This window comes from Mustela nivalis, assembly GCF_964662115.1.
Source record: "Mustela nivalis genome assembly, chromosome: 3".
In the NCBI taxonomy this organism is placed as follows: Eukaryota; Metazoa; Chordata; class Mammalia; order Carnivora; family Mustelidae; genus Mustela; species Mustela nivalis.
The window spans coordinates 111,826,130-111,849,001 of NC_139022.1; the positions used below are offsets into that span (position 1 = coordinate 111,826,130).

At 35.3% G+C, this 22,872-nt stretch overlaps 1 protein-coding gene across 10 annotated transcripts in view; it reads left to right on the forward strand.

Annotated features, from left to right (window-relative positions):
• RAPGEF6 (Rap guanine nucleotide exchange factor 6) overlaps positions 1 to 22,872 on the forward strand; it is a 196,224-nt gene that overhangs the window by 46,456 nt on the left and 126,896 nt on the right. For 6 of the 10 annotated variants that reach the window (XM_082725616.1, XM_082725624.1, XM_082725621.1 and 3 more), the window contains exon 5: positions 5,616 to 5,685. The exons of the other annotated variants lie outside the window; for them this stretch is intronic. In XM_082725616.1, the coding sequence (XP_082581742.1) occupies positions 5,616 to 5,685 (70 nt within the window). The remainder of the gene's footprint in view (positions 1 to 5,615; positions 5,686 to 22,872) is intronic. 10 annotated transcript variants of the gene reach the window in all.

A 22,872-nucleotide genomic window follows, 5' to 3' on the forward strand; every position in this document is an offset into this window, starting at 1 on the left:
GACAGAGATAGAGGGAAAAGCAAACTCCCCGTTGAGTAGGGAACCAATATGGGGCGCCATCCCAGAACCGTGATATGACGACCTGAGGCAAAGGCAGACACCTGAGCTACCCACATGCCCTAGTGTCAGTCTTCTGACTTAGTTCTTCTTCTGTGTTGTGTTAGCTATTCTGAGTCTTCTGCCTATTCATGTAAACTTTAGAATTGGTTTTTTTTTTTCTAAGATTGTATTTATTTATTTGGCAGAGAGAGAGAGAAAGAGACAGAGATCACAAGTAGTCAGAGAGGCAGTCAGAGAGAGAGAGGGGAAATCAGGCCCCTTGCTGAGCAGAGAGCCAGATGTGGGGCTCGATCCCTGGACCCTGAGATTATGACCTGAGCCAAAGGCAGAAGCCTAACCCACTGAGCCACCCAGGCACCCCTAGAATTGTTTTTTTTTTTTCAATGTCTGCATATAACTTGGGGTGCCTGTGTGGCCCAATCAGATAAGTGTCTGCCTTTTGCTCAGGTCATGATCCCAGGGTCCTGGGATCGAGGCCTGCATCAAGCTTCCGGCTTGGTGAGCAGCCTGCTATGCCGTCTTCCTCTGCCTGCCACTCTGCCTACTTGTGTTCTCTCTTAATCTCTCTTCAAGAAATAAATAAACTTTAACAATTTTTAAAGAAAAAAACTTTCAGAGATTTTGAACGGAATTGCATTGCATCTATAATTCAGTTTGGGGAGAAATGACATCTTGGCAACAATGAGTCTTCCTATTCATGAATATGGAATCTTTCTTCATTTGTTTAGCTCTTAAATATCGTTGATCAGAGTTTTGTAATTTTCACCGTACTGATCTTGTACATTATTCTGATAGATTTTTACCATATAATTTCTGATTTATCTGGATGCTAATGGGTACGACATTGTTTGTTTTTATAATTTTAAATTCTGCTTGTTCGATAGTATATAGGAAAGTAATTGACTTTTATGAAACTTGTACCCCGCAACCTTGCTATAGTAACTTATACCAGAAGTATTTTTGCCCCCCCCCATTTTGTACTTAATCATTTCATCTGTGAACAGGATAGTTTTATCTTTTCCTTACCAATCTTAGACCTTTTGTTTCCTTTTCCAACTGTATTAGTTAGGTCCTCCAGTATGATTTTGGAAAGCAGTGGTTGAGAAGGAGACATCCTTGCTTAGTTGCTCATCTTAGTAGATACTAGCTATTGGTTTTTTGTAAATACTCATAATCAAGTTAAGGATGTTACCCTATACTCCTGGTATACTGAATTTGTAATAATGAATGAGTTTTGGTTTTTGTCAGATGTGTTTTCTGCATCTGTTGGTATGATTGTGTGATTTTTTTTTAGCCTTTGATATGATGGATTACATTAATTTTTGAATGTTGAACTCTCCGTTTTTGTTCAACTAGTCCCAAATATTTTTCTTTTTGATCCTGTTTTGGATAGCATTGCTTGCTTAATTTTATGTTTATTTTTTTCATTGTTAGTATATAGAAACACAGTTGGTTTTTACATAGTGATGTTATGTCCTGTGAACATGGTACACTCTTAAGTTTTCTAGGAAAGTTTACAGGTCCTTACAGTTTGCCACATACAAGATGGGTCATCTCTGGTAAAGATATTTTATTTCTTGGTACCCATTCTCTGTGCCTTTAATTTTTTTTTTCTTGTTTTATTGCATTGGCTGTAATCTCTAGTACATTTTTGGTTGGAAGTGATGACAGTGGACAGTCTTGCCATGTATTGTTGCATATTATATGCATATTGTAATCCTTAGATGAACTAGTAAGAGTTTAATAGCATTTAAAGGGCATTTAAAAATCATCACAGAAATTAAAATGGTAGACTAAAACTACTCATGAGAGATAATGGTAGTAATGTAGGAGTAAAGGGACAAAAAAGATGGGGCATTTACAAAGTAGGTAGGAAAATCAAACCATGTCAGTAATTCCATTACATATTATGGTCTAGGCACTCTAGTCAAAAGGCATGTTATCAGATTCTGTGATAATCCCAGATAGAATTATATGTTATCTTTAGGCAGTACTTGAGGTTCAAAGCACAAATACATTTAAAGTAAAGGGATGGAAATGGATATAGTAGGCATATTGTATTCATAAGACCAACTGGAGTGGTCATATCAACATCAGTCAAAATCGACTATAAAGGGCACCTGGGTGGCTCAGTGGGTTAAAGCCTCTGCCTTCGGCTCAGGTCATGATCCCAGGGTTCTGGGATCGAGCCCCACATCAAGCTCTTTGCTCGGCAGGGAGCCTGCTTCCCTCTCTCTCTCTCTACCTCTCTCTCTGCCTACATGTTATCTCTGTCAAATAAATAAATAAAATCTTTTAAAAAAATCGACTATAAAACCCAAAATGTTACTGGAGACTAAGGGCAAATTTTCATAGTTGTAAAAGGATGACTATATTAGGAACATAAAACAGTCTTTAGCTATGATAGAGCCCTAAAATACTAGAATTAAAAACTGACAAATGAAGAGATCAGTAGAAATTGAACTCTTACAGCTGGAGATTTCAAAACTATCAACCATGGAAACCACTAGATTGAAAAATTAGTGAAGATAAATAGTTTGAGAAGTACTATTACCACTTTGATACTTTTTCTTTTTCCAGGCATATAGATCATTCTCCAGGATAGAGCATACTCTAGACTATAAAATGTCTCAGTAAATTTAAGAAGGTTGAAATTACTCAGGTTTTATCCTCAGAGTATGGGAATTAAATTGTAAATGAATTCCAGGGGAAAATGTGAGAATTTAAGCAAAACATTTGTAAATGTTGATAACAGAAATTAGAAAATATTTTGAGGGGTGCCTGGGTGGCTCAGTGGGGTTAAATCCTTGCCTTTGGCTCAGTTCATGATCCCAGGGTCCTGGGATTGAGCCCCACAGCGGGCTCTATGTTCAGCGGGGAGCCTCCTTTCTCCTCTCTCTCTCTGTCTGCTTCTCTACCTACTTGTGACCTCTGTCTGTCAAATAAATAAATAAAATTTTTAAAAAACTTTTTTGAAATGAATGAAAATGATTATATAACACATATGGAGATTCCTGTGAAGGGGGAATTTACAACTAATTTTATAGTAACTTCATTAGAAAAGAAGAATGGTCTCAATTCAATCATTTTGAGTTTTCATCTTAATAAGAATAGCAAAGTAAATTTGAAACAGAGATAAACTTTGAGTGGAAATTAATGAAAGAAAAACCAGAAAACAACAGAAAATAATCAGTGAGATGAAAAGTTTGTTCTTTGAAAAGGTCAACAAAACTGATAAACTTTGGAATAGACTGATCATTTAAAAAAGAGAAAATACATAATACCAAAATAAGGTATGAAAAGAAGAGATATTAATATCCTACAGAAGTTAAAAGTATTTAAAAATTTTATAAGCCACTTTATACCAAAAAGGTATAAATACATACATTGCCATATAGAGACTGAAAAAGAAACTTTGAATATGTTTATAAAAAAGTAAAATTGATTAATTACATTTACTCCCACAAAGAAAAGCCTAGGCCCAGATGGCTTTACTGCTAAATGTTTTCAGTTATTTAGGGAAGCATTGCTATTTATCCTGTGCAAAACTCTTTTGGAAACTGGGGAAAGGGGGAGCACTTAAAACCCATTTTATGAGTCCATTATTAACCTAACACTAACACAGACAAAAACAACACAAGAAAAGCAAACTACACTTTGTTATCTTTCATGAATATACATGCAGCAGTCATTAACAAGATAACAGCAAACCAAATCCAGTTATATATTAATAAAGTATTAGAAACTAGTAAGTTGGGGTTATCTCGAGAATGCAAGAAGGCTTATTAGCATTCATAAATCAACTAATACAGTATACTGTATTAGTATAATAATGTATAATATGTATAATATATATATTATATATAATATATAATAATTAGTATAATAATAATGGACAAAAACCATATACTTTTAGTAAAGTAAGAAAAAAATTTGAAAAAATCTAAAGCCTGTTCATGATAAAGCTTTGAGTATACTAGACACAGAGAAAGCAATTTGCTAATTCTGATCTAGGGCATGTACCTAAGTGGCCTAGAGAGTTCCTGTTGTTTGTAAAATAGGATACTGTAGGTATCATCTTAATTTCTTTATTTTCTCTCTTAGTAATCACAGTCCTGTCCTTGCTGTTGTCCAGTGTCTTGAAACTGTTGTTTTATATATTTTGTCTGATTTTCTTGTTTTTTTAGGTAGAATAAATATGGTCCTGTTACTCGATCCTCAATGAAAGAAACTTCCACAAATTTACTCCTCCTTTTTTATGCATTAGATACCATTAGCATTTGGGGAAAAAATAGTTATACTGCTTAAGAAATAACAAAAGTGATTTTTTTTTTAATGTTCAGAAGTAATTTTATTACATTTAGACATTGAGATTTTGTTACAAGACTGACATGCTGCCTACTACACTAAGGAGGCACCTTAGGATTTTTGTTATGAACTAATATTTGTGTATAACAATGTCGGAGGCAGGCCCCTGGCCAGGGCGGCCTCCGCCATTAAAAGATGGCGCCTGGGCCTGCCTCCGACATTACATTATACTTTGTGAAGAATTGACATTTCTAGAATATTGAACCTTTTCATAAAAGTACATGATAGGTCTCTTATTTCATTCAGTCACTCTTTTCAGTCTATCTATAAAATTTTATAGTGTTTTATAAATGACCTATATTTCTTATGTTTACTTTTTGGTATTTTATGTTTTGCTTGATTAGTGGAATTTCTTTTTAATTTGGTTAGTTTATAATAATATTTTAGAAGTTTTATAATTGGCCATGGTAATTAATTTTTGTTAATGTAATATTTTAGATTGCTTTTACAATTTAAGTGTGGTCTCCCTATTGGGTATGTTAACATTTTGTCTCTTAAATAATTAGCAAGTATTTTATCCTATCCTCCCATCCTTTTAAAACATTGTTTCTCTTTTAAATGAAAATGTTACATTTTCTTATAGGAATGCTTCCTTTTTTGATTGCTGAGAAGTCTTTCTCCCATTGGAAGAATATAGAAGTATATTTTCTTCTAGAACTAAGCCAGTTGTAGTTTTTTTGGAAGAGCTAGCTAGGGATTCCCCAGCAGTATTTCTGAAAAATAAATCACATGTGTATCTTAATACATTTGCTTATATATTTAAATGTGGATTTATTGTTTAAGTTCTTTTTATCTTTGGTGGATTACTGCTCCCAAAATATTATAATAATTTATTTTCAGAAAATATTCCATAGTCGTGGCTTCATTTTTTATTAGGTGTTTTTAAGTTAATTCAACATACCAAATTGAAGATTTGAGACTAGGCAAATAACCTATACTATAAAAGTTTTAGAGATGAGTTAAAGGCAATTATTTTAAAAGATTTTTTCACAAAAAACTATGTTGAGACTAGTTATATAAGGGAAAATATGAGGAAAGATTTTGGTTTAAGAAAATCTTGCATAGGTGATAGGATTGTAATTTCTTGGTTAATGCTTAGGGTTTTTGGGGGGTTCTTTTTTATTTTTCCTATATTGATATATTTTATCTATATCTTTGCTAAAGAAATTGTTCTTTTGTTTTTATAGTTTTGGTAAGCAGTTTGGAGGAAAAAGAGGATGTGATTGTCTTGTATTAGAGCCTTCAGAAATGATTGTGGTAAGAACTTTAAAGAATGCTGTGAATTTTTTTGATATGCTTCAGTTTCAACTTTAAATGTAGTAGGATTTTAAACACTCAAGGGGGTGCCATTACTGTGACTTTAAAAATACTGAATAATATCAGACTTATACACCTAATTTGTTGTTTCTATCTACTTAAAATTTCTTCTGATCTTTGAGACAATTTAGAAAGTGATACAATTCTGTATACCATATTCCAATTTTGGTGATTTCTTTTACTACTTCTACCAGTAATTTTAAATGAAGGCCTTATTAGAGGAACCCTGACTTTTCAAGTGTTTTTTTCTTTTCCTCTGCAATTTAGTTAATAATCTTTGAACATCCACATTCTGCTAAACTTGAGGGTAAGAGAGAAAAGAGACATATAGTTATATCCAAGTAAGAAATGGTTTAGATGTTAATATTTTTCTTTAAAAGTATAATTAAGGAATAATTCTTGTTACTGAGAAATCTAGAGAGGCGATATAACATTAGAAAACCTCAGTTTATTCTTTTTTTTAGCATTAAAAAAATCAGGAACACAACTTTGTTTTACTTTCTTCTAAGATGACCTTACTAAAAAAATAGCTTATATTGAATGGACTTGTCGTTCTGCTAGCATCTCATGTAGATGATCATATCATCTGATTTGATTTTAAGTTATTAAGAAAAGAGATTACATTCTTAATGATGCATTTTAATGTCAGGGCTCAGAACTTCGCATCTTCACATAGTTTGTTTGCTCTTCTCCAAATTGGGTCATCGACATTATCATGCACTTCAGTGTCCTAAATTTCATATTAAAAAAAATAATTTTTAGCTTCTACAAGGTAGAAATTGTCTTACTCATTTTGCTCTTCCATTGTATTGCACAGTGCTGCCTGCATATGAAATATTCAGTGAATGTTAGTTAAACTGAAGTTTGTTCAAGTAGTTGACTGTGTATTATGTTTATTTTCTTTAAGTGTTGGTATACATAGTATATCTAAATAAGGCCTCAGAACCTCTGTCTCAGGGCTCAGGCCTCTGATTTTAAGTAAATATATTGAGGGACATGGCGAGAAAACTGCCACAGGCAGTACTAGTTTTCTCATTTATTTGTCCGTTGATGTATTTTGTATTTTTTCTGCTTTATCAGGAAAGAATTAGTGCTTTTTACTGCAGTGTTCTCATATACATTGTTTTTTTTGTTGTTGTTGTTGTTTAATTTTATTGTGCTAAAATACACAACAGAAAATTTACTTACTATCTTAACCATTTTTAAGTGTTCAGTGTTAAGTTATTATTTAAGTTGAAATTAATCACTAAAAAATGCTTTATAAGTTATAGGAGAAAATTATTCAAAATTGCTTTAAGATTTTTATTTTTGAGAGTTCTTGAAGGATTTTATTATCAAAATGCCATGTGATTTTTTTTCACCATTATTACTTTTTTTTTTTTTTTTTAAGTAGGCCCCATGTCAAATGTGGGTCTTGAACTCATAACCCTGAGATCAGTGGTCGCATGCTGTACTAACTAAGCCAGCCAAACACCCTGATACTATATCTTTTGACAAGTAAAAATTATTGATATTTTGTATGAGTGTAAATCTTTGGTACCTCAGTATTTTGTAGCTGAAATTATTTAGAATTCATGATAGAACTTAATGTCCATGCATGAAGTTCTTTCAAATGGTTTTAATATGTATGTATGTGTACAAATTTTAATAACTCCACTAGTGATTGGGAATGCCTGTTATTGAGCATCTTTATGATCACCTGATACATTAGTCATCTTAATCTGACATGTTAGAAGGAAATTTCCTATTTTTAATTTACTTGTGCATATTTTCATATGGCTTACAGGGGATTTGTTTTTCTTAATATTCATATGTCCTGCCCATTTTTCCAGTTGGATTATGAATTTTTTTACTTGGCAAAGATTATTATAGAGAAAGCGCACAGTGTGGTAGGGGCAGATCTTGAAGGAAAGAGAGAGAACCCTAAGTAGACTACCTGCTGAGTGCTGAGCCCAACACAGGTCTCTATCCCAGTATCCTGGGACATGACATGAGGTGAAATCAAAAGTCAGACTCTCAACTGACTGATTCACCAAGTACATGGGATTATTTTTTTTTTCCCTTAAAAGGTTTTTATTAATAAATGAACCCTTTTGCTTATAGGATGCCATAAATAAATCATTTTCTCTCATCAGCTAAAATAAATTTTGCAATAGGTTTTTTGGTTTTTATCTATAGCATTGTTTTCCTCTTAAAAGTTCTGGTTAGTGTTTATGCTTATTAGAAAGACTTTCCTCATGACAATATTACTGACCTTTTAACCTGTATTGCTTTATAGAATTTTTAAAAAAGATTTTATTTATTTATTTGACACAGAGAGAGAGATCACAAGTAGGCAGAGAGGCAGGTAGAGAGAGAGGGGGAAGTAAGCTCCCTGCTGAGCAGCGAGTCCAGTGCGGGGCTCAGTCCCAGGACCCTGAGATCATAACCTGAGCCGAAGGCAGAGGCTTAACCCACTGAGCTACCCAGGTGCCCGCTTTATAGAATTTTTTAAAAAAGATTTTATTTGTTTGACCACTGAGCCACCCAGGTGCCCCGCTTTATAGAATTTTTTTTAAAAAGATTTTATTTGTTTGACAGAAAGATTGCAAGTAGACAGAGAGGCAGGCAGAGAGAGGGGGAAGCAGGCTCCCTGCTGAGCAGAGAGCCTGATGGTGGGTTTGATCCCAGGACTCTCAGATCATGACCTGAGTCGAGGGCAGAGGCTTAACACACTGAGCCACCCAGGCGCCCCAGTGTATAGAATTATTTTAAAAATTTTAGAGAATGGTGGCGCCTGGGTGGCTCAGTGGGTAGGCCGCTGCCTTCGGCTCAGGTCATGATCTCAGAGTCCTGGGATCGAGCCCCGCATTGGGCTCTCTGCTCAGCAGGGAGCCTGCTTCCTCCTCTCTCTCTGCCTGCCTCTCTGCCTGCTTGTGATCTCTCTCTGTCAAATAAATAAATAAAATCTTTAAAAAAAAAAAAATTTTAGAGAATGCATGCAAGTAAGCACTATTGGGAGGAGGGACCGAGGGAGAGTGAGAATGTCATGAAGACTCCCTGTTGAACGTGGAGCCAGACACAGGTCTTGATCTCAGGACCCTGAAATCATTCCTGAGATGAAATCATGAGTGAGACAGTTAAATGACTGAGCCCCCACATAAACTGCTTTATAGAATTTGTTAGTTCCTTACTTTAGCTTTTAGATCTCACTTCTCTGAGTAGCGGAAGACAGTGGTTACCACTTAACTACCTGTCTCCCAACATTTCCTCCAAAAGCAGTACAGAGCTATAAGAAGAGTAAAAAAAATCTATACAGAAACCATGTTCAAGGCATAAGTTGAAGGCAGAGAAAGCCAAATTTTGAGCATAATTCTAAGTAAGGGGAGAAAACCCACCAATTCTCAGTATATTCTCTCTCACATTCTGTCTTTTTCCAGTCCTCAGCAAGGCTTTGTAGTAAGCAAAAGCCAACCAAGCAGATTTGCAGAAAACATACAAGATGGAAGCTACCAAGTGTACCTAAGATTAACCGGCACAGCCATTCTACCTTAAGTTCAAAATTGTGGGTGTGTATGTGGAATAGAGCAGAGCATAACCTATAGGAAAGTCTTTTAAAATGGAGTGACTTACAAAAGTCATCATCTAAATGGGTGTGTATCTTCAGGGTTAAGACAAAAAAGGTAAAAAGAAAAACTCCCTTTGGTATTTAGGTGTTAAAGAAGAAAAGAAGCACACTGGGAAGTTTTAGGTTCCTGCAAGACAAGGTGAACACAAAATCACCGTCTTATAAGGCCCACACCTCCCTCTCCCTGCCACTCAGCGAGACGAAAATAAAGTATCCTAAAATACCTGGCCCTCAGAGTATTTGCTAATTTCCTATTAAACTAGGAATCTTGTAAAATATCCCAATACTACAAAAAGATTAAAAGGGAAGATTAATAAAAGTATATATAGTTGTTACCAAAAAAGAAGAGATTTGTTATGTACCATCTGAGGAAAATTGAACTCCACCCCAGGGGGGAATATTTTTTTTCAGATGAAAACTGACCATACTTGGATACAAACATATCAGTGAAGAATTTAAGGACATTTTTAAAAAATGTAAAATCAAAAATTCAAAAACCAAGAAATGAAAACTGAAAGAAAAGTGGAGTAAAAACTATAAACTTGGTAAAGAAATCAAAGGCAAAAAAAAAAAATATTGATAATGTATATATAAAATGAGTAAATTACAGAATGCCCCAGGAAGAATACACTCAAATGCAAGTTTAATAAGGTGCATTGAAATCAAAACTATAATGAGTTAGCACCTTACACCTGTCAAAAAGGCTAAAATAAAAAGATAAGAAATAAGGAAGAGTGATTGAGGATGTCAAAAGACAAGAAATAAGGATGTGGAGGATGTGGAGAAAAAGGAATCCTCATACACTGTTGGTGGGAATGTAAATTACAACCATTGTAAAGAACAGCATGGAGGTTCCTTCAGAAATTAAAAAAAACATAAATGCCATATGATCCATAACTCCACAATTGGGTGTATACCCAAAGAAAACAAAAACACTAATATGAAAAGATACATGTTCTCCTATGTTTATTGCAGCACTATTTACAATAACCAAGACTAGCAGCAATCTAAGTGTTCATCAATAGACAAATGGATAAAGAAGATACGGTATATATGCAATGGAATATTAATCAGCCATAAAAAAGGATGAGATGCCATTTGTGGTAATATGGATGCACCTTGAGGGTATTATGCTAGGGAATAAGACTGGAAAAGACAAATACCATATTGATTTCACTTGTGTGGAATCTGCAAAAAACATTCAGTAAAAAGCAGAATCAGACCTACAAATATAAGGAACAAAGTGATGGTTACCAGTGGGGTAGGGAGTGGAGGTCAGGCAAAAATGGGTGAAGGGAAGTGGGAGATAAAGACTTCTGGTTACAGAATGAATAAATGACAGAAATGAAAGGTACGGCATAAGGAATATAGTCAGTGATGCTACAATAATGTATGTTAACAGATGGTAGCTGCATTTGAGCATAGCATAATATATAAACTTGTCTAATGACTATGTTGTATACCTGAAATTAATACACCTTTGTGTGTCAACTACACTTTAAAAGAATTGAAGAAAGGTAAGGAAGAAGCAAGTAAAGGAAAATGAATGAAGTAGAAAGTGTCAGAGATACTCTACTTGAAAGTTACTGAGAGCAGATTTTTAAGTTTCTCACCACAGAAATGAAATGGTAAATAAGTGATATAATGGAGGTGTTAGCTAAGGCAGTGGTGATTATCATTTTGTGAAATGTAAATGTATCAAACTAGCACATGGTATACCTTGAATTTACACAATTTTATAAGTGAATTATATCTCAAAGCTGGCATAAAACAAATGGCAGAGCAAATAGTGGAAATTGAAGATAGACAGTGAAAGGATAATATTCATATCTTTAAGAGTCTCAGGAGAGAAAAATACGTGGAAAGCAATTATGTTTAAAGCAATATTTAATGAAAGTTGTTTAGAAATTGAAGAAGATTCAAATCTACACCCACTTAAAGGATATACTGGGTACTGGGGAAATGAGCTCAGAAGGATAATTTCTAAGATATTTCCTAATAAAACTATTTGATTTCAAAGATAAAAAATCTTTAATGTCTGCAGGCAAAAACACAACTTTGAAAGGCAAATGAATTGCACTGATTCACACATTTAAAAATCCACTGGTGTGGGGGTTGCCTGGATGGCTCAGTTAAGCGGGTGACTTGTGATTTCACCTCAGGTGATGATCTGATGGGGCTTGAGACTAAGCTCCACATAGGGCTCTGTGCTTAGATGGGAATCTGCTTGAGATTTTCTCCCTTTCGCCTCCCCCCATGATGTGCTCTTTCTTTCTCTCTTTAAGTAAATCATTCTTTTTTAAAAAGAAAATATTAAAAACCAGAACAAGGCTCAAGTAGAGCAGCCTTTCAAAAAGAAAATATGAGCTAAGGATTTAATGTCAGCCACATTGTCTTTATCAAGGTTATGGAGAAATGGTTTTCAGCATAAAAAAACTTAGGGAGGGGCACCTGGGTGGCTCAGTGGGTTAAAGCCTCTGCCTTTGGCTCAGGTCAAGATCCTGGGGTCCTGGGATCGAGCCCCGCATCAGGCTCTCTGCTTGGCAGGGAGCCTGCTTCCCTTCCTCCCTCTCTCCCTCTCTCTCTCTCTGCCTGCCTCTCTGCCTCCTTGTGATTTCTGTCTGTAAAATAAATAAATAAAATCTTAAAAAAAAAAAACAAAACTTAGGGAATTATGCACCCATGAGCTGTTTTTAAGGAATCTGCCAGAGGATATTTTGTTTAACTGAGAAATAGCCAGGAAAACCTCACCAAAAGAAACAGTGATGAATCTTTCAAATACACAAATGTATTAATAAGACTAAAAGGTAGAGATGTGACGGACAGACTATATTATATTTTGAGACAGAATAGCCGTAATAAAACTGAAGAAAAGGAGAAGGGAGAGTGAAATAGGAAAAAGAATAAGTGTATTGATGGTTGTTTGTTGCATGGAGAATAGATGAGAGTGTTAACAATAAAAACTCCAACTAGGTAATTACAAGGTTTGGGATTTGATTACTGTATAATCTAATTGTTTACTTATTTCATGGATGTTGGCAGAAGACATAAGACTTATGGGTCACAAACAAAGAACTTTTTTACTTGTGGTATAGCAAGCAGCATTATCATTAGCATATTTCTGTAGATTGCCCTTGCTTCATAGGTCCCATGGAGGCAGTGCTGGGTGGTCCACAGTGATGCCACACACATAGTAGGTTTGCATTGCTACTAAGAACCCCTGAGTTTGGGGAATCCACTGCTTTTATAGTGAGCAAGCCTGCTCTTTTTTCAGCAGGAAACATTAGCACATCCTTCAGGATTGCTTACTGTAAGCACAGCTCTTGAGAAATGGCCCAGTTAATGAGTGGTTAGGACTATGCATTCTTGGCAAATGCAACAAAATGTGTAGAAGCACAGCAGGCCGTAGGAAGACTATGTTTCACCATAGATAGTAAAAGAAGGTGTAAGAAAGCAGGTGGACCATAACAAATACTGGGAAGGGCATAGACAATGAAAGCCTTCATATGTGGCTGGTAGAAAAATAAAGACAGGGACGCCTGGGTGGCTCAGTTGGTTAAGCAGCTGCCTTCGGCTCAGGTCATGATCCCAGCGTCCTGGGATCAAGTCCCACATCGGGCTCCTTGCTCGGCAGGGAGCCTGCTTCTCCCTCTGCCTCTGCTTTCCACTCTGTCTGCCTGTGCTCACTCGCTCCTCTCTCTCTCTCTGATAAATAAATAAAATCTTTAAAAAAAAAAAAAAGAAAAATAAAGACATGCAACTTCTCTGGAAAACAATTTGACTGCTCATGAAATAGTTAAAAGTGGATTACCATATGATCCATCAGTTCCATTCCCACATTTATACCCAAGAGAATTGAAAACATGTGTCCACATAAAATCTTGTGCACTATGTTCATAATATTCGTAATAGCTGGAAAGTGGAAGCAAACCAGATGTCCTTTAACCTGATAAAGAGATAAACAAGATGTTTTATGTTCATATGATGCCATATTATGCTGCAATAAAAAGGGATCAAGTATTGATACATGCTCTAATATAGATAGATGAATCTTGAAAAGATTGTTCTAAGAAACCTGACTCAAAAGATCACATATTATATGATCACATTTACATAAAATATCCAGAGTGGGGAAATTTGTAGAGACAGAAAATAGATGATAGTGGGCATAGGGTTTCTTTTTGGAATGATAAAAATGTTCTAGAACTAAATAATGTTTGCACAACTTTGTGAATATATTAAAGACTAATGAATTGTATACTTAATTGACTAATGTATACTTAAAAGAGGATTTTATGGTATGGGAATTATATCTCGGAAAAATGTGAGAAAAGAATACAAAGACAAATCTAACAAAAACAATTTTTTATTGAAGCAAAGAATATACATTTCATGCAGACATGCAGTAAATACATAAAATGATAAAATGTTTAAAACCTGCAATATTAGTGATAGCAGTAATAACAACAACAAATGTGAGTGGCTTCATCGACCCATTATAAGGAATAGATTTTTCAGTTTGGCTCACAAAAGAAGACCCAGCTATATACTGTTTAATTTTTTAATGTATTTTTTAAGACTTTATGTATTTATTTATATTAGAGTGTGCATGAGGGTGGGGACAGGGTCATAGGGAAAGAGAGAATCTCCAGCAGACTCCATGCTGAGCACAGAGCCCGAAGTGGGGCTCAACCTTGCAATCCTGAGATAATGATGAGCCGAAAGCAAGAGTTGGACCTTTAACCAATTGAACCACCCAGGCGCCCCTTTCTGCTGCTTAGAAGAGACAGTCCTGTGATTGCTGGATCAAATGTTTCAGGAAGGCTAAAAATAAAGCAGTAGACAGTGGTATACTAGACCAATGAAAATGAAAGTGGGACAGGTATGGTCATCTTAATACCAAAAGTAGAATTTAAACCAAAAACTCATGAACTGTGACATAGAAGGACGATTTTTTTAGTGCTAAAACCTATAATTTACAGTGGAGGAGAACACATGAATATCTTCGCAGCTTATCATACAGAAACCTTCTATTTAAAACAGACACTCCAGGGGCGCCTGGGTGGCTCAGTGGGTTAAAGCCTCTGCTTTCAGCTCATGTCATGATCACAGGGTCCTGGGATTAAGCCCTGCATTGGGCTCTCTGCTCAGCAGGGAGCCTGCTTCCCTTCCTCTCTCTCTGCCTGCCCCTCTGCCTACTTGTGATCTCTGTTAAATAAATAAATAAAATCTTGGGGCACCTGGGTGGCTCAGTGGGTTAAGCCTCTGCCTTCGGTTCAGGTCATGATCTCAGGGTCCTGGGATCAAGCCCCTCATGGGGCTCTCTGCTCGTCAGGGAGCCTGCTTCCTCCTCTCTCTCTGCCTGCTGCTCTGCCTATTTGTGATCTCTTTCTCTCTCAAGTAAGTAAGTAAAATCTTTGAATAAATAACTAAATAAAATCTTTAAAACGGACACTCCAGAGGATTCAGTGAGACTTAGAAATCTACTACTAGAGAATTTAATTCTTTGTTCTTAGTATAGAACAGGCGAAGTCAAGGAAAAAATGGGATAGAAGACCTGGACAACATAAACAGTAAGGTAATCTTAGGGAGATAAGTTGAATTCTACAACATGATGATAAACTGTATCAGGTGCCCGTGCTGCATTAACAAAAAATGTTCCTATATTTTTAAAAAATTCATTAATTTTTTTTGTAAGTTAGATATAGTAATACTTTCTGATTACATGCAATGAAATTCTATATTATAACAACAGAAAACTAATTGGTTCTTTTGCCTGAAAAATTTTAAACTTACCAAACATCTTTTTGTCAAAGGATAAATACATACTGAAATTACAGAATTGTGCAAAATAACAACAGTGAAAATACGCTATATAGCAGAATCCATGGAATATATAAAAAAAAGTGTTCAGAAACCAGAGGGAAAACGGGCAGAAGGCGGTACAGATACCAGAGTTAACAAGTGCATATTTTGGAACATCTGATTAGTATTTCAAGGATTTAGTGGAGAATTTTAAAGGATTGGAATCTATAAAATGAAATAATGATTTCCAAATTCTACAACTAGAAACATCCTCAAATTTGACTGAAGTGCAAGTTAGGGAACTGAATGATAAGCCAGAAGAATGCAAACTGATGGAGAAAATATTCTAAAAATACGTTATGTAGTATATGACACAGAGAATAGAAAAGATCTTAGGTAAGTGTAATAGGAATCCTATAAGGAGAAGAAAGAAGTATTAGAAGAGATAATGGTTTAGAATTTTCCAAAACATTAAAAAGAAATCAACTCACAAATTTGAGAACTCTCTAATCTCAAAGCAGGATAAATACAAAGAAACTTAAGCATAAGCACATTATAGTAAAACTATGGAAAACGAAAAACAAAGTTATAAAACCAGAGGGAAAAACACATTACTTTTAAACCACCACAACTTATAAAACACCCACTGACAGCAAAAACTGAAGCTTTGTTTGTTAAGTAAACAGTTTCCACACAAAACTGAAGAAAATTTTCAGCAATAGACAAGCACTCAGTTTACCAAGTGGGAGTTTTTAAGGCAAAAGGGAATCGCAGATGGAAACACAGTTATGTGGAAAGAAATAAAGACATTGTAAAGCATTTAGATATATGTATATTGACTATAGAAACCAGTACGATTAATAAAAGTGTCTTTTGTGCTTTAAAATATATGTAGAGGTAAACACATGACAAGTAAAAGGAGGGATGGAGTGAAAAATTCGTAAGATCTTTCCATTTTCTACAAAGTGGTAAATATACTAATGGTGGCTTCTAATAAGCATGTATGTCCTCTAAGAATACAGCTTGGAATTAATAAGAAGGGAAATGGAATAATGAAATGAAGGCACAGAAGAGAAGAAACATACTAGGAGGAGGAAAGAACATAAGATGAGATTTCCTTTCTAGTGTATCAGAAATTACATTAAATATAAACCAGTAAAGCAAATACCAGATTAAATTTTTTTTAAACACAATTACATGCCACTGAAAAAACAGCAGTGTAAATATAAGGTTTGAGAAGAAACTTGACTTCTTGGTCTTTTGGCTAAGATCAAGTCTGGAAGAACGGAAAGAACAGAAGTTGTGTCTTCTAAGTGATAATCAAAGGAGAGCTGCTTTGTCTCCAATTTTAAAAGTGTAATTTAGGACAAAAAAAAAGTGTAATTTAAGGCGTGAACTATTACTTAATGTAAAAATAGTATTTCATCATGATAAATATGTATCACATTTAAACAGTCCTGGAATTTTATGTGCCTTATTATATAACTAAAAGATAGTCATTAGTAACACGGGAACTCCACAAATCCACAGTGACAGAGAAATTTAAATGTCCCTCTAAAAGTGAGAAAGCAAGCATAAGGAATCAGTAAGGATTTTGAGGATTTGAACCTGTGCCTAATAGTAGAACTCTGTACCCATCAACAACAAATACGTGTACTTGGAAGCACACCTGGGTTGTACTTCAGATTTGTGGGTGGCTCATTTGATTGTGCTCCAGACTCCTCATTTTGGCTCAGATCGTGATCTCAAGGTCCTGGAATCAAGCACCGTGCCCTGGGCACTATGCTCAGTGCGGATTTTGCTTGAGGTCCTTTCCCTCTGCTCAACCCTCTGCTTGAGCATGCATGCTCTCTAAAATAAATAAATAGATTTAAAAATAATAAAAATAGATGTTATATCTGGAACATAAGTCTTAATTTATGTTAATTCTTTCTTAAGAATTTAATTTTTGGTTTTGTTTTGGCTATAATGCAGTTAACTTAGAAACCAATTAGAAAAACAAAATATAACTTGAAACTCAGGAGTATACTTTAAATCACTTGCCAAAGAATCACTATGAAAATGAGAAAATATTTTGAACAGAATGAAGAGGATATACCAAAATGTATGAAATTTGTCATGAGCCTTAGGTGAGTAGTTTAAGCATTAATGTTTTAGGAGAAAGGCTGACATTTGGTGAAGGTAAGTATCCACATTAAGAAATTAGAGAGCAGCAAATTATTTTTTCTAATTTAATTTTTTTTCCTAAGATTTATTTGTCAGAGAAAGAGCACAAACAGGTGAAGCTATAGGCAGAGGGAGAAGCAGGCTCCCTGCTGAGCAAGGAGCCCAATGTGGGACTCGATCCCAGGACCCTGGGATCATGACCTGAGCTGAAGTCAGCCTCTTTTTTTTTTTTTTTAAATATTTTATTTATTTCTTTGACAGACAGAGATCACAAGTAGGCAGAGAGGCAGGCAGAGAGGGAGGAGGAAGCAGGCTCCCTGCTGAGCAGAGAGCCCGATGCGGGGCTCGATCCCAGGACCCTGAGATCATGACCTGAGCCGGAAGCAGAGGCTTTAGCCCACTGAGCCACCCAGGCGCCCCTGAAGTCAGCCTCTTAACTGACTGAGCCACCCAGGTATCCCAGAGAACGGCAGACTATATCTACAGAAATTAGAAACCAAGAAACAATGAAGATTAAAAAGTTGGTGGCATGTAAAGCATACTTAAAGAGGATGAAGAAAGGTAAAAGTTGATAATCACAATAGAGTAATAAATTTTATACTTCTTTGTCAAAGTAGTCAAGAACAAAACGTGACATAGCTTAATATCAGGAGTAAGAAAAGCATGGACTACTATGGAGCTTATGAAAATTCTGAAAACAGTAAAGGGTATTACTAAAAACTTAACCGAAATAAGCACGTGCATGTGTCACACACAGAAAATCTTCAGAATCCCTCTTCTAGAAAGAAAGTACATATGTAATAGACCTTTTCATTTAGAAATTTCCACTCACATGGTTTCATTGGTGAGTTTTTTTCCAACATTTAAATAAGAATCAAAAAGTCTTAGCAGGAAAGAGATTACATTCCCTTTTTATGCATCCAGTTTATTTTTATTGATGTATAAGTGATGTAATCTTTGAGAGCCTAGTTTAATTGTGATGGCAAAACCTGACGAGTTACATTATAGAAAGGCAATGTTACAGATTAATTTTGTTTTTTTTAATTCGTTGGAGAGAGAGCCAGCAGGAGTGGAGTGGGAGTGGTGTCAGAGTGAGAGGGAGATGGAGACTCTCCACTAACCAGGGAGCCCAACTTGTGGCTTGAGCCCAGGACCCTGGTATCCTGATCTGAGCCCAAGGCAGAGGCTTCACTGGCTGAGTCACCTGGTGCTCCCAGGTTAGGATTTTTTTTTTTTTTAATTTTATTTATTTATTTGACAGAGAGTGAGAGAGAGCACAAGCAGGCAGAGCAGCAGGCAGAGGGAGAGGGAGAAGCAGGCACCCTGCCAAGCAAGGAGCCCGACATGGGGTTTGATCCTAGGACCCTGGGATCATGACCTGAGCTGAAGGCAATTGCCTAACCAACTGAACCACCCAGGCACCCCAGGTTAGGATTTTTTAAATTAAAAATCATAAAATGCTAGGAAATCAAATTCCAGTGAAGTGATATACCAAGAGGATAAAATATCGTGATTGTTGAATTTATTCCCAGAGTTGCAGGGTTGATTTAATTCAGGCAGTACATTGTTTTACTGCAGTTTGCCTTATTGTGCTTCATGGATACTGTTGTGGCAATCTTTGGTGAGGGGTCTGTTGGTGCCATTTTTTTTTTAAACACTGTTTGCTCACCTGTATCATTTGTCACTGCTTGGTAATTTTTGCAGTATTTCAGATTTTCATTATTTAATTGTTACAGTGATTTCTGATCAGTGATTACAACTCGATAAAAGCTCAGATGATGGTTAGCATTTTTTAGCAATAAAGTATTTTTTTAATGTATGTTCTTTGCTTTTTTGTACATACTGCTATTGTACACTTGATAGACAACAGTGTTTTGTAAACATAAGCTATGCATTGGAAAACCAGGAGTTCTATTTGATTCACTTCAGTGCAATATTTGCCTTATTAGAATGGCCTGGAACCAAACCTGTAGTATCTCTGAGGTATGCCTATATTTGAAAATCACTATGATTCACTATAGTAATATAATTAGAGTCACATGATTGTCTGTATAGACACAGAAAAAGCAATTTGATAGTACCCAAAACCCATTCATGATTGTTGAAGTTTTTTTTGTTTTTTTTTTTTAATTTTATTGCTCTTCTTTCTTTATTTATTTTTTTAAGATTTTATTTATTTGCCAGAGATAGAGAGAGAGAGAGTACACACAAGCAGGCAGATAGGCAGGCAGAGGCAGCGACGAGAGAAGCAGGCTCCCCGCCCAGCAAGGAGCCCGATGTGGGACTCGATTCCAGGACCTTGGAATCATGACCTGAGCCGAAGGCAGCGGCTTAACCAACTGAGCCACCCAGGCGTCCCTGTGATTGTTGAAGTTTTAAGCAAACTAGGAAACGAAGGAAACTTTCATAATCTTGTAAAAGGCATCGGCATTAGCCCTACAGTAAACATTAAAAACATTACCTAGGCCTTAGGAAATGTGTAAGGGAAGCTCAGCATTTCCAAAGCCACAGGCTAAGAGGTCCTATAAAGTGCATTTAGGAATGGTAACAAGGATAGATCCAAAAGATAACATAGAGGTGCCTGGGTAACTCAGTCCGTTGAGCTTCCTTGGCTTAGGTAGAGATCTCAGGGTGGCAGGATCAAGCCCAGCTTCAGCCTATGAGCTGAGTCGGCTTGAGATTCTTTCTCCCTCTCTTTCTGCCCCTCCCCCTGCTCTCATGCTCTCTAAATAACTGAACAAAAAAAAGCTTTAGAAACATGTATAATACAGATGAATGATTTGCTTGTAGGAAATAAAAAAAATACACATAATCTTTTAGAATTAAGTCATTTTAGCAAGGTCTCTGAATATTTATGTACAGAATATCAGTTGTATTTCTAGTTAGGACAAACAAGTAATTTAAAAATTAAATTCAGTGAACATACTACTTGTAAACCTCAAAAAGTCCATATATGTTAGAATAAATCTAACAAAAGTTGTAGGAAACATCAACACAGAAAACTGTAAATAAATTTTGAGATCTTTAGCTCTAAATTGAGAGAGGGGTGCCTGGGTGGCTCAGTGGGTTAAGCATCTGGCTTCAGCTCAGGTCATGATCTCAGGGTCCTGGGGTCAAGCCCTTCGTAGGGCTCCCTGCTCAATGGAGGAGTCTCCTTCTCCCTCTGTCTGCTGCTCCCCTTGTTTGCACACACTCTGTCTCTCTCTAACAAATAAAATCTTTAAAAAATAAATAAATAAAACCATTACTAGTTCTTTGCGCCCTTAAGACTTACTTCATTAGAAATGCAAATTGCTAATACTGTGTATACTATGTATACTGTGTAGGTAAAGGAAAAAGCATTTAATATTACTCTAGATCCATTCATGTTTTTTGAAACTTTTAGCAAACTAAGAAAAAAAAATTTTATAACCTTATTAAAGGCATCTGCATTAACAGTACAATAAACATTGAAAACTCCTGGCTTTTGGGAATGTGTAAGGAAAGCTCAGCATTACCTAAATACCATCTTCTAGAAATAATATATCTTGGTGGAATTATAACAACTACCACTAGTAGTCTTATTTTTCGTACTAATGGTGACATTAAAGTTTTTGTTAATTTTTTGTTTGTGTATATGATTAGACAAACATACTACATGTGTGTGATGGTGTGTAATTATAATTATTATAATATGTACATAAATCATTAGGAAGCAAAACCATGTAATACCAGAATGTTGGTGGTAACGTTATTGTTAAAGCTATTATGTATGTAGACGTACCATATATGTGTATTTTTACTTGTACTTTACAAATTCTTACTGTTTTATGCAATCATTATATGCTCATATTTTATCATGTATTTACTGTTGGTTTACTTTTAATTTCTTCCATCTGAGACCTTTTTTGTAGAAGCATTTGTGTTGTATCTGAGGTACACCATTTAAAATATTCTTTAATATTTATTGGTAAACAGCTCAGCTGGGTGTATTTTTTTTCTTTTTTATTATGACTGAGACTATATTTTGTATCATTCTTTAGGATTGTTTTGCCACCAATGCAATTTGGGGAGGAGGATCCTTTTTTTTTTCTTAGCACATACATATTTTATAGTCAATATAGTCCACTGTTTCCTGGGATTTATTATTTTTTGATACTAATATGTTATTTAAGTCTTGTTATTAAGTCTGTTAATAATAATAATTGTTATATATAACATAATAAATAATAAATGTTATATAAGTCTGTTATTAATCTAATCACCTTTCGTTTACATCACCAGTCTACATTTTCCTTGTGGCTGCATTAGAAGTCTTCTCTTTATCTTCACTATGTGAATTTATAGTTGTATTTTTGGATTTGTTGGACTGCTTCAAGTTTTTGTTTAATCAAAAAGTTTCATTTTTCCTTTGGATGTTACTTATTCTTCTGTCATCTCATTCTTGAACTTTATATGTTAAATCTTTTCAGCCTGTCTATATCTTTTATGCTTGCTTGTTTTTCATCTCCTCTTGGCTTTGTGCTGAGTACTGTATAATTTTTTTGACTTTATTTTCTCTATTTATTAATTCTCTTTTTGGTTATATCTCCATATGGCATTTAATTCCTTTTCTTTATTCTTTTTCTTTTTCTTTTCCTTTCCTTTTTTTCTTCTTCTTCTTCTTCTTTTTTAATTCTTTTTTTCTTTCTCCTCTCTGTTGGTTTGGGTACTTTCTTTTGACCTGTGTTTTAAGTTCATTGATTCTTATTCACTTGCATCAAGTCTACTGATGAGTTTTTCAAAGGTATTTTTTGTCTTTGGTACTACGATTTTTGTTCTATGATTCTCATTTTACTCCCTCATATTTTCCTTATGTCTGGTGAAATTTTTCCTCTGTTTATGTTGTCCGCCTTTTCCACCTTTCTGCTGCCTTTTCTGTATGTAGTTTTAAATTCTCTGATACTTGAAACATCTGGATCACATCTGATATTGGTGGATTGCTCTGTTGGTTGTTTTTTGTTTTTTGGCAGTGGATTGTTTTTTTTGTTTGTTTGTTTTTACTGTTTGTTTTTTACCCTTTCTATTTTTATGTGAGTCATTATTTTGGATTTAATGATACCTACTGTGTGTAGGGCAGTAGAGAATGAGTATAGTGTTTAGGCCTGGAGCGGAACACACCTCTTCTGCTAGAGTTGAGCTAGGTTTGCATTGTTTTGTTACTGTGGTTACCTTTAGTGCTCCAGTTCTTTCAAATTTCTGTTTTCTTTTGTCCTCAGGGTTGGGATTGGTTTGTTGAGAGGTTTTTCTGAGTCTTCTTGTTCCATCCCCATTGTAGGCCTTCTTTGTGCTCTTGTGTTTCATACAGGATTTCTCTATACTTTCTTGTCCTTTTTCTAAATGTAGACTGCATTTGCTTATTACAGATTGTTTTGCTAGCCTGGTATTGGGGAGGAAGGGCACTTGGGTTTGTTGTGGGGTTTTGGGGCCTGGTCAATCCTTACCTATTTAGTGCTATTTATAATCTCTGGCTTGTTTTCAAGTTTCTTTTTGTTTGAAAGTTTTTTTTTTAATTATTATAACTATATTTT